Below are 12,225 nucleotides of genomic sequence, written 5' to 3'. Positions count from 1 at the left end.
CCCCGGCCCACCGCACCTGAAGATGCTCCTGAAAACGAATTGGCAGAATCTGGGCCATGGCGCTGTCGGGGGGTATGGTCTCCTCCTGTCACTGGGGCTGCGGGGCAGTGGCTGCCCGGGCTCTCCAAGGAGAGGAGGAGAAGGGGGAGGGGGGAGGCTGGGCTCAGCAGGAGAGTCTCCGGGGACGCAGGAAACTGGCAGGCAGACGAAAGAGCTCAGGTCGGGGGCGGAGGCTCCAGGGTCCGGGAGAGCCGCAATGGCGGAACCGGGCGCAGCGCAGACTCCGGAAACGGCTGAGCCCTGCGGAGGGATCCCGGCAACAGAACTCCGCCCCAGTCACTTCACCCCCCCTCCGCCTTATGTACCCCTCCACGGAGTGCCGCGGTACCGCGGTGCGCAGGAATTCGGGTCGCAGTGCGCCGAGGGACTCGCTGACGGCTGCGACACTGCAATAAATAGAGGCATCGAAGGGACTACTTTTTTGGCCTCATCACTTTACCCAGCCGCTTGCTTTTCCCTCCCCCTCCACCACCTTTTTTTGCATTTTGCCACATCATGCGACTAGGGGCGACCAACGTCACTTCCGTGGGCGCTTTAGGTCCCACCCACGTACTTCCGGGTGCACGTGACGCTGGTCGGGAAAGGTCGGCTGGTCGCTGCCAGAATGCAGAGCGAGTTCTGGGGAAGTGCGGCGTCTCTTGGGAACGAGGTGGCTGTTGGGCCGCCCTGAAGAATGGCGGTGCTGCTGCCTTCCCCTATGCGCCCTGTTTAAATCGAGTCCTTTACGAAGAGGACGTGGCATGGGCAGATGGGCCCAGCCTCCCGCCCTCTCCGTGACTCAGGGAAACGGGCTCCCTGCAGAGCGCTCTTGGCAGTAGGCTGCTGCCCTCTTCCCCCGCCTGGTTCCGTGTGGTGGGTGGGTGGTGGTTACATCCCAAGGAGGGGGCATTGGAATGGGGCTTAAAATCCTCTCTGCCCTTCTGACGGTTGGAGAAGCTGACGCTTGGATTCTAGCAGAGCTAATAGTCTCTTCGGATGTTAAACAATTGACTCAAAGGGCAGTGAAGGCCATTGATGAGGTATCTCAAATAGACCTTGTGATGGCCTTTCTTAACGTTTCTGCGGACATTTTGGCAGACGTGTTTATGAGTGTAGCCTAGTAATTTGCTGGAGATTTTGAGTGTCCTAAATGCGCTCAAGAATAGGACTGAAATTGTAGCAGGAAGACTTTTTTTTCAGCCATGTCAAATAATGAGCCTCAAAGATTTAGGTGGGTTTTTCCTCCGTGTGACTAAGATTCGCTCTTGGAGAAGATTAACTATTAGCGGTGTGTTTCAGTGGGACCACCTCAACAGTGTAAGTTAGCAGTGTTTGGGAATGCAAGTACCTCAAAGCTGAAGCATCGTATCTTCTCACTGCTTTAAGGTGTCTACGGTATTCAGTATCAGTTAATAATCTTCCCAGTACTTTGTTGCTAAATATAAGCTATAAGGATGCTTCATAACAGCACAAATACAATAAAGGATAAAAGAATTTTCGTTCTGTTCCTTTCGTTTTAAAAGAGATGTAATGGTTTTTCCAGAAAGATCTTGAGCTATTCAAGTACACATTAATTATTTTTAGTGCCCTTTTCAGTTAAACATAAAACCCCTATTAGGGAGACAGTAATTTTGTGTGTCAAGCAGTTTTACTTAGAGAAATTTGCTTAATCATTTAAATTGCTTTTAATGTTTTCCCCAAAGTATGTCTCACATACTGAGAATGAGAGAAGAATCTGGCAGTTAAAATAGCAGATAGACTATTCTGCAAAGAAAAGCCCCACCACCATGTCATCAGAGTGAATATTTATGCTTGGCAAAATTTCATTATGTTTTGTTAAGCTAAATACTTGAAGATGTTCTGTACTCTGCAGCATTTGAAATGACCTAATAACCAGTTTAAACACGAGCTGCTTTGAATCTTTTTTGGAAGGATGCAAATTCTAAATTAAAGATCTGAAGGTGTTGCTGCTCTATTACACAGTTAAAGCAGTAGCTTTAATCAACTTACATTTCCAGTCTCAGAATCCGGGATACAAATGAGCTATAGTATGAACCGGCGACCAAAATTTTATTAATAAGAGTCTTGCATTTTCAGACAGACCTCTAATTTTAAATGTACGGTCAGAATCCACAAAGCAATGGATTTTAGCTTGGATATTTGGTGTGGAATATGTAACCAAAAATGCACTGAGATTGTTAAAGCGACTGCTGTGTCATCACGCAGAGAAATGAATGCCCTGTTATCACAATCATTTACAGTATACCAACTCATTTTGAACACTGTATCCTTCAGTAAATCTAGAATTTTTCAAGAGAAAAAAATGTACTAGATGATAAACTTAAAAAAAAATAACACCAAAACCCAAATCTGTGCCTTAACTAAGGATTTTTGGCTGAGATAATGAGACAGCTTTTTATGGTAGTACACTGTTCTTGTTAATGTGTAGAAGCAGGACAAAAGGTTATCAATACTTTGTTTATAAGCCCTAGAGGCTGAGTCACTGTTAACGGTTACCTGAGCAGTAACTAAATGGCTTTGTTTTCAGGCACTACCTTAAGTTAGAGAAGATGGAGGGGGAAAAACACTCAGCGTTTGTTATCTGGTTTATAAGGTTATTGAACTCTGACAAAGTCTTTTAATAAGACTATAAATGTTATTGTCATCATGGCTTTTGGTTTCAGAAATCCAATATTTTAGTAAGGTAGCAATGTTAATAAAATAGTCATTCTTTTGAATTTGAAGGTATTTTTAGCAGAATATTCAATAGTAGGTACTTGCTTTGAGTTATACCAAGTGCCAATAGCAAAAACTGCATTACTTGTCAGCTGTTTCGAGGAGTGCCAGTTTCTCAAAACCTACACAAGAAAACTTGATTGTCTCCTGAACATTATGCCAGGACCTGTGTTATACATATCAGTGAGAATGACACATCAGAAAAACTTCATTATAGGATTCCTCTGTAGTTTTCATCTTCAAGCAATGGTGGATTTAAGGCCCATACCTTTTAACTTGACCTTTTAAAAACAGCCTGAACTAACTGCATTGCAAAAGCCACAAAGTAAAGGCATTTCTCAGACATTAAGAGATTAATTTTGAAGCAGAAGTTTAAACTTAACCCACTGTACCAAATATTTTAAATTCAGATTTTAATGAAATCAAGGATATACTTTAGCATTACCTAAGTAAGATAAGTGGTTTTGCCATTTAAACAGCAGCTTTGAGAAACATCTCAGCCCCCTAGGACTACTGCTATGAATCCCAGCAGGATTAAAGAGCATATTAAAGGCCAATAAGTGACTTGGGTATCAGTGCCCCCTTTATTTTGATCCTGAACAAGTCACCGATCAGGTAAAGCTCACTCAAAACGACATTTATAAAGCAAGACAATAATTTTCATGGTATTATTTTAGTATAAAATGGACCTTAACATATACTCAGTTATCACTCTGCCCAGGCCTGTCCTAAACCTGATTTATATAGACAAGTTTTATAATGTATCAAAGATAGCAATAAGATCTGAACTGAATCTATTCTGCATCAGGATCAACCATGTTCCAAGTAAACAGTCCAGTCTACCCCTGTGGGAATACAATCTAGAATCTAGCATATTTTAGGGCCCTCCAAAGTTTTCTAAAGGTTAAATCAGATTCCAGCAGAGGAATGAAGTAGCTCAGAACATTACCTTAAAAAGTCAGCTCAGAAAAGTTGGTTCAAATATAGTGATACACAGAGCTTTGGGGACAGAAAAACCCAGAATAGTACCAACACTACTGATCAACAAAATCAGATACTGTGTCACAACCTCCCTTTCACATGGAAAAACAAAAGTCAAAAAGAAGCTTGAGAAGATCTACAGAATGAAGGGGTGAGAATGATTGTTATGGGCTCCCCCTTCACTGCCCCCCCACACCCCGCCAGCCCACCCCGTTCTAAATATGTACAACTGTCTCCTTTCACCTCCTGGAGTTACCGTTTCCAAAGCAGGGCATGACCCACAAACATGTTCTCCTACCAATTTAAAAATTCTGTTACACTGCAGGGATAGTTCTACAAGTAGCAATGCACTATGCAGCAATGCTGTTGCTGCTCAGTCACTAAGTCGTGTCTGACTGCAACCCAATGGACTGCAGCATGCCAGAATTCCCTGTCCTTCACGATCTCTAAGTTTGTTCAAACTCATGCCCATTGCATTGGTGATGTCATCCAACCATCTCATCCTCTGTCACCTTCTCCTCCTGCCCTCAATCTTTCCCAGCATCAGAGCCAATTCCAGTGAATCGGCTTTTTGCATCAGGTGGCCAAAGTATTGGAGCTTCAGTATCAATCCTTCTAATGAATATTCAGGGTTGATTTCCTTTAGGATTGACTGGCTTAATCTCCTTGCTGTCCAAAGGGCTCTCAAGAATCCTCCAGCACCACAATTCGAAAGCATAAATACTTTAGGACTCAGCCTTCTTTATGGTCTAACTCTCACAACCACACATGACTACTGGGAAAAACACAGCTTTGACTATACAAACTTTGTAAGCAAAGTGATGTCTCTGCTTTTTAATATGCTATCTAGGTTTGTCATAGCTTTTCTTCCAAGGAACAATGTCTTAAAATTTCATGGCTGCAGTCACCATCTGCAGTGATTTTGGAGCCCAAGAAAATAAAATCTGTCACTGTTTCCACTTTTTTCCCATCGGTTTGCCATGAAGTGATGGGACCCAATGCAAAAATGTTGAGTTTTAAGCCAGCTTTTTCACTCTCTTCTTTCATCAAGAGGGTTTTTAGTTCTTCTTTGCTTTCTGCCATTAGAGTGGTATCATCTGCATATCTGAGGTTGTTGATATTTCTCGTGGCAATGTGACTCATTCAGCCTGGCATTTCACATGATGTACTCTGCATAGAAGTTAAATAAGCAGGGTGACAATACACAGCTTTGAAGTACTCCTTTCCCAATTTTGAGCCAGTCCGTTGTTCATGTCCAGTTCTAACTGTTGCTTCTTGACCTGCATACAGGTTTCTCAGGAGATAAGTAATCTGGTATTCTCATCTCTATAAGAATTTTCCACAGTTTTTTGTGATCCACACAGCCTCAGATGGTAAAGAATCTGCCTGCAAATGCAGGAGACCTGGGTTTGATTCGTGGGTTGAGAAGACCCCCTGGAGAAAGGAATGGTTACCCCCTGTAGTATTCTTGCCTGGAGAATTCCATGGATAAAGGAGCCTGGCAGGCTATATTCCGTGGGGTCACAAAGAGTTGGAAACAACTGAGTGACTAACACTAAAGCACAGTCAAAGGCTTTAGCGTGGTCAGTGAAGCAGAATTAGATGTTTTTTTGGAATTCTCTTGCTTTCTCTATGATCCGACGGATGTTGGCAATTTGACAACTGGTTCCTGTGCCTTTTCTAAATCCAGTTTATACATCTGGAAGTTCTTGGTTCATGTACTGTTGAAGCCGAACTTGAAGGATTTTGAGCATTACCTTGCTAGCATGTGAAATGAACGCAATTGTAGTGTACTTTGAACATTCTTTGACACTGCCCTTCTTTGGGATTGGCATGAAAACTGACCTTTTCCAGCCTTGTCGCCTTACTATGGTATTATAATAAACTCATCCTCAGAAGAGAATATTAAGGACTGACATTTGGTAAAGTTTTGGCTAACTGAAAGTCAAGGAAAAGTCAAGGAAACAGGATTTACTTGATTACCAAACACTTCAGTGTATAACAGTGAAAAATAATGTTAAGGGGATTCCCTGATGGCTCAGTGATAGAGAATCCACCTGCTAATGCAGAAGACATGGAGGATCCCACATGCCATGGGCAAACTAAGCCCTTGAGCCACAACTATTGAGCCTGTGCTCTAGAACTAGGGAACTGCAACTACTTCCTGAGCCCATGCACAAGAAGAGCCACCGCAGTGAGAACCCTGCACACCACAATTAGAGTAGCCCCTGCTTGCTGCAACTAGGGAAAAGCCCGCGGAGCAATGAAGACCCAGCACAGTCAAAAACAATTTTAAACAAAATGTTACAATCTTCTGAAAAGGCTTTATTTATTTGGCTGCACTGGGTCTTAGTTGTGGCACATGGGATCTTTTTTGAGTTGAGGGATACAAAATCTTTAGTTGTAGCATGTGATACCTTGTTCCCTGACCAGGGATCAAACCTGAGCCCCCTGCATTGGGAGCACAGAGTCTTAGCCATTGGTCCATCAGGGAAGTCCCTGAAAAGGTTCTAAAAAACATTTTTTATATGGGGAAATCAATTCTGAATCTTAAAGAGCTCAGGTTCATCACTGTGAAGTGATATATATAGTAGTCTTGCAAATGTAGTGGGATCTGAATATGTAGCAAATGTAGAAATTACCGTTTTTTTCAAATGCCTTAAACCTCGATGTGTCATGGTGATAAAAGTGCATTAGGTAAAATAAACCCACAACCTGCTTCCTTCCTTTTCTTTGTTGCTCATATTCCAAATAACTGAGTTTAGTGTTGTACAGTACACAACCATCTAATTACTATTCATTTTGTAACACTCCAGTAATGAAAAATATGCCAACTTCAATTTTTTTCCTACATCGTATTTACTGATTTAAAAATTTTTTTTTCTAAGCCAGTCCTATCAGCACCAAAAGGCATGAAAAAGGTCTCTTTGGGTTAGGCCAATTGATATATAAAGTTGGTTACTCAAAATAAAGCTTTCCACGGGGTGAGAATAAAAACTAACCAGATGAACAGTGCTTCATGTCTCCATATTTGGGGACTATCAAGCTAAGCCATCAGATCAGATGGAGAGATGAGATTATACTCATTACTGCAGAGGCCTTAAAAATTCCATTTCTTGAATGTGAACTAGATGGAATAGCAAACTAGCACAAAACGGCAGTCTATAAGCGCTGCACGCTGTAAAAAGAAAACTCTAGTCCACGCTGACTTTCAAATTTTCCTATCTGTAAGAATGAGCAGCACTCAAATTATCATTCATATGACCTATCTAATCTTAATCCAAATTATAGAACTGGAAACCTCAAAACCCTTCAAAAGAGCCCTTCTCAAGGTGACATTGATAATCTTTCCATTGTTTATCCCTTAGTCCTCTCTGCAACCACACAAATTCTGTCTCCTTTTTTGTGCTAGTCCAAGTCCAACCCTTACTTAAAAATACACCTTAAAATCTATTTGCCTTACTTCTTAAGCTACTATAGCATTTATCGACTGTACTACCTATTTAATTTGAAGCCCAGGCCAACTTACCTTGTGAATAATCACACCTGGAGTTAGCACAGCATTTGTAAATATCAACCACATACAAAAAGTACCACATCGGGTGTTAGATTATATTCTGGGTCATCCCATCTTATTTCTTATGATTTAGCTGAGCACCAAGGCAAATCAGGTTAAGAAACATATATTAGATTTTATCTGGACAAGTAAAATAATTGATTATTTGAAAAATCTTCAAAGCTTCATTAGAGTTTTGTATTATTTGTATTTTCAGGTTTCCTTTAAAGTAATACAGGTTACTTTGAAAATCTTTGGGAGAATAAAGATAACAAAGTTTTTTTTAACAAATTAAATTACTGCTGTGTTCAATCCTGTCAGGTCTGCTATAAAGAAAAGTTGGGAATTCCTTGGTGGTCCAGTGGTTAGAACTTGGTGCTTTCACTGCTATGGCCCAGGTTTGATCCCTGGTCAGGAAACTAAGATCCCACAAGCTGCATGGCATGGCCAAACATAAATTAAAAAAAAAAGTGAAAACCAAAAAAGCCCTTAGTATTTCATGAAATTAAGTTGTTTTCAATTAAAATAATTTGAATCAGAACGGGCTTGTGAAAAGCAGCTTTTCTGGAATAAAGTGCAAGTGGGTAAAAAATGAAATCAAAAGAATATTTCTTGACATGCAAAAATTACATGAAATTCAAATTTCATTGTCCATAAAGCTTTATTGGAACACAGCCATATCTGTTTTTGTACTGTCCATGGCTGCTTGTATATTACAACAGCATCGTAGCTGCAACAGACTGTATGCCTTGGAAGTTAAATACTTACTATCTTATCTGGTCCTATCAAATTCTTATCAGTTAATTTTATTAATTTCATTTCTTGTAGACAATTTAAAACTAAGGAAAAAGACTAGAATATCTAAATATGTAAATTAATAATGAGACACTTTCTTGTCTATATTTACAAGGATTTGAGGGACCACATTCATACAGTACAGTAAGAAAGGTACTTCACTACATTGCTGTTAGGAATGTAAAGTGGTTCACCTGTTTGGCAACAGGAGTCTCAAAAATCACTTCCACTGATATAAAGAATTTGACCATAAGAACATATCACAGTTTACTTAAACATTTCCCCCTATTGATAGCTATGTATGTAATTATCAACTTTTTACTACTAGAAATATTTTAATAATTTGTATGTAATATAAATCTTCAAACTGATTCTAAATCTCTAGGAGTCAAATTTTACTAGAAACAGAATATTTTATATACTCTCAGAGAGTTCCTAGGATATAAATTTAAAGTTGGGCTTGCTGCATCACAGGTTGCACACATTTTCAATTTTATAAATATTGCTAGTATGTCCTCTAAATTAAGAGCAATTTATCCTATGCCAACACTTTTCAGGCATATTAATTGCTGCCAATATGATGGAAAAGAATGGGATCTCACTTATTTTCAACTGCACTTCCCGAATTTCTAGTAAGACTCAGTGTTTTATTGACCAGGCTTCCTTTCACAAAATGACTGACCATCTTCTTTGCCCATATTTCTATGATAACATTCATCTTCACTTATTTTATTCAGTAATTTTAAGGTGAATCCTCATTCTTTTTATTTTTTTAATGGAAAGGTAATTGCTTTACAGAATTTTGCTGTTTTCTGTCAAACCTCAACATAAGTCAGTCATAGGTACACACGTACCCCTCCCTCTTGAACTTCCCTCCCAATCCCACCCCCCTAGGTTGATACAGAGCCTCTGTTTGAGGCCTCTGCAAATAAATTCTTCGGTACCATCTTTCTAGATTCCGTATATAAGCCTTAGTATGTGATATTCATCCTTCTCTTTCTGACTTACTTCACTCTGTATAATAGGCTCTAGGTTCATCCAGCTCATTAGAACTGACTCAAATGCATTCTTTTTTATGGCTGATTAATAGTCCATTGTGAATATGTACCACAATTTCTTTATCTATTCATCTGTCGATGGACATCTAGGTTGCTTCCATGTTCTAGCTATTGTAAATAGTGCTGCAGTGAACAATGGGATACACGTGTCTTTTTCAATTTTGGTTTCCTCAGGGTATATGCCTAGGAGTGGGATTGCTGGGTCATATGGTGGTTTTAGTCCTAGTTTTTTAAGGAATCTCCATACCGTCTTCCATACTGGCTATATCAATTTACATTCCCACCAACAGGGCAAGAGCGTTCCCTTTTCTCCACACGCTCTCAGCATTTGTTTGTAGACTTTTTGATGATGGCCATTCTGACTGGTGTGAGGTGATATTTCATTGTAGTTTTGCTGTGCATTTCTCTAATAATGATTGATGTTGAGCATCTTTTCATGTGTTTGTTAGCCATCTGTATGTGTTCTTTAGAGAAATGTCTGTTCCTCTTTAAGAACAAATTTTTCCATAACCACAACCTTTCCTCCAAGACTCTTTCCACCTTAACTAGATTCAAAATTCCTCTCATACTTCTCTCACAGTCCTCTCAGTAGAAATCTATTTTTCTTATCAATACCATTGTCACAATTACCTCAAAGATGTAATAATGTCATTCCCTGCCAATAAATTCATATATAGTACCAAAGTGAAAGCTGCTCAGTCATGTCTGACTCTTTGTGACCCCATGGACTGTAGTCCATGAAATACCCCAGGCCAGAACTGGAGTGGGTAGCTGTTCCCTTTTCCAGGGATCTTCCCAACCAGGGACTGAACTCAGGTCTCCTGAACTGCAGGTGGATCCTTTATCAGCTGAGCCACCAGGGAAGCCCATATAGTACCAAGTAAGTCCAAATTCCATAATTTGGCTTCCAAAGCCTTCCATAATCTGTCTTCAACCAGTATTTTCAGCCTATTACTCATACACACATGCACACACACACTCAATGCACCAAATAAAGTAAGACTGTTTACCACCCCTCTCAGATATCTCCTGAGTTTTCTAATTCTGCCTTGATTTATGCTGTTTTTGGCACCCAAGTGTTTATTGGAAATTCTTACCTCAAGGAAAGTTCTTCCTTACAAAGCAATGCCATTAAATAAATAGAGTTGACCCTTCAAGACCTCTGTGATCTGGGGTGCCCACCCTCCCTGCAGTTGAAAATCCTCATATAACTTTACAGTCAGCCCTCCATATCAGTGGTTCTGCATCCTCAGATTCAATGAACACATGTAGTATCCAATTCTCTACTAGGTATTAATTGAAAAAAAAAAAAAAAAAAAAACTTGTGTATAACAGGTTCCCTGGTAGCTCAGCTGGTAAAGAAGCCACCTGCAATGCAGGAGACCCCAGTTCGATTCCTGGGTTGGAAAGATCCCCTGGAGGAGGGCATGGCAACCCACTCCAATATTCTTGCCTGGAGAATCCCATGGGGTCCATGGGGTCACAAAGAGCTGGACATGACTGAGCGACTAAGCACAGTGTATAAGGGAACCCACGCATTTCAAACCCATGTTGTTCAAGGATCACTTGTATATGAAGCAGTTAGGGAAAAAAGCACCATTTTGCAACCATAAGAATACAACTGATTCAGGCAAGAATCATCAGCTGATAAATTCAGAGAATTAATAATTTATGAGGAACAGGCTATTTCATATAATTTTAAAGTATTTCTTCCCACAAACTACTTTTTAATTATAAGAGTAACTAGAAGGGAGGAGGGAGGAGGGTTCCGGATGGGGAACACGTGTATACCTATGGCAGATCCATGTTGATATTTGGCAAAACCAATACAATATTGTAAAGTTAAAAAAAAAAAAAAGTAACTAGACTGAAGAAATTTAAAAAACCACCCTAACCAATTAATCAAAATTAGTATCACCAATAAGGGGCAAATACCATATACCTCTGGACTTCCCTGATGGCTCAGATGGTAAAGCGTCTGTCTACAATGTGAGAGTCCTGGGTTTGATCCCTGGGTTGGGAAGATTCCCTGGAGAAGGAAATGGCAACCCACTCCAGTACTCTTGCCTTGAAAATCCCATGGACAGAGGAACTTGGTGCAGGCTACTATCCATGGGGTCGCAAAGAGTTGGGCACGACTGAGCAACTTCACTTTCTTTCTTTCTTTCTTTCTTTCACCATATACCTCCAGATTTGATGCCTTGGGAAAAATACTGTATCACCTATGTAGTATTCCAGTAACAAATACAAAACCATGAGGAAACATTAGCGAAATCCAAACTGAGAACATTCTATTGTATAAAATAACCTGTTATTAAAAAATGTCAAAAATGTTATTCAAATATGTTAAATGTGAAAGACAACAAATACATGTAGGAAAGGACATGGAGAAAAGGGAACCCTCTTACAATGTTGGTGGGAATGTAAGTTGGCACAGCCATTATGGAAAACAGTATAGAGGTTCCTCAAAAATTAAAAATAGAACCTAAGACCTAGCAATTCCACTTCTGGGTATTTTCTGAAGAAAACAAAGACACTAATTCTAAAAGATATATGCATCCCTATGTTCACCACAGCATGGTTTACAACAGCCAAGATATGGAAGCAACCTAAGTATTCATTGATAGATGAATGGTTAAGATGTGATACAAATATTTACAATGGAGTATTAGTCATAAAAAAAAATGCAACCTTGCCATTTGCAATAACATAATGGATCTAGAGGGTATTAAGCTAAATAAGTCAGAGATTGACAAATATTATATGATTTTACTTCTACGTGGAATCTGAAAAAATAAAACAAACATAACAAAACAGAAACAGTCATAGATTCAGAGAATAAACAAGTGGTTGACAGAGGAGGACTAGGGGGATGAGTGAAATAGGTGACAGAGATCAAGAGATACAGTCTTCAGGTTTGTTACCTTCACAGGTAACAAATAAATGAGTCTTGGGGATGAAATGTACAGCATGGGGAACAGAGTCAATAATATTGTAATATCCATGTATGGTGACAGATGGTAACTAGACTTACTGTAATGATCATTTTGTAATGTACAG

At 39.8% G+C, this 12,225-nt stretch overlaps 1 protein-coding gene across 4 annotated transcripts in view; it reads right to left on the bottom strand.

Annotated features, from left to right (window-relative positions):
- CLTC (clathrin heavy chain) overlaps window positions 1-565 on the bottom strand; it is a 70,223-nt gene extending 69,658 nt beyond the window's left edge. Inside the window, exon 1 of one of the 4 annotated variants that reach the window (XM_027517990.1) lies at window positions 17-565. In XM_027517990.1, coding sequence (XP_027373791.1) covers window positions 17-58 — 42 coding nt within the window. In that variant the 5' untranslated portion in view covers window positions 59-565. The remainder of the gene's footprint in view (window positions 1-16) is intronic. The other 3 variants (XM_027517991.1, XM_027517992.1, XM_027517989.1) reach the window with 3 other exon arrangements.
- Between the last annotated feature and the right edge of the window lie 11,660 nt (window positions 566-12,225).

Source organism: Bos indicus x Bos taurus, chromosome 19, assembly GCF_003369695.1.
Source record: "Bos indicus x Bos taurus breed Angus x Brahman F1 hybrid chromosome 19, Bos_hybrid_MaternalHap_v2.0, whole genome shotgun sequence".
NCBI lineage: Eukaryota > Metazoa > Chordata > Mammalia > Artiodactyla > Bovidae > Bos > Bos indicus x Bos taurus.
The sequence above is the reverse complement of the archived record's forward strand: the minus strand, read 5'-3'. Positions and strand labels throughout refer to the sequence as shown.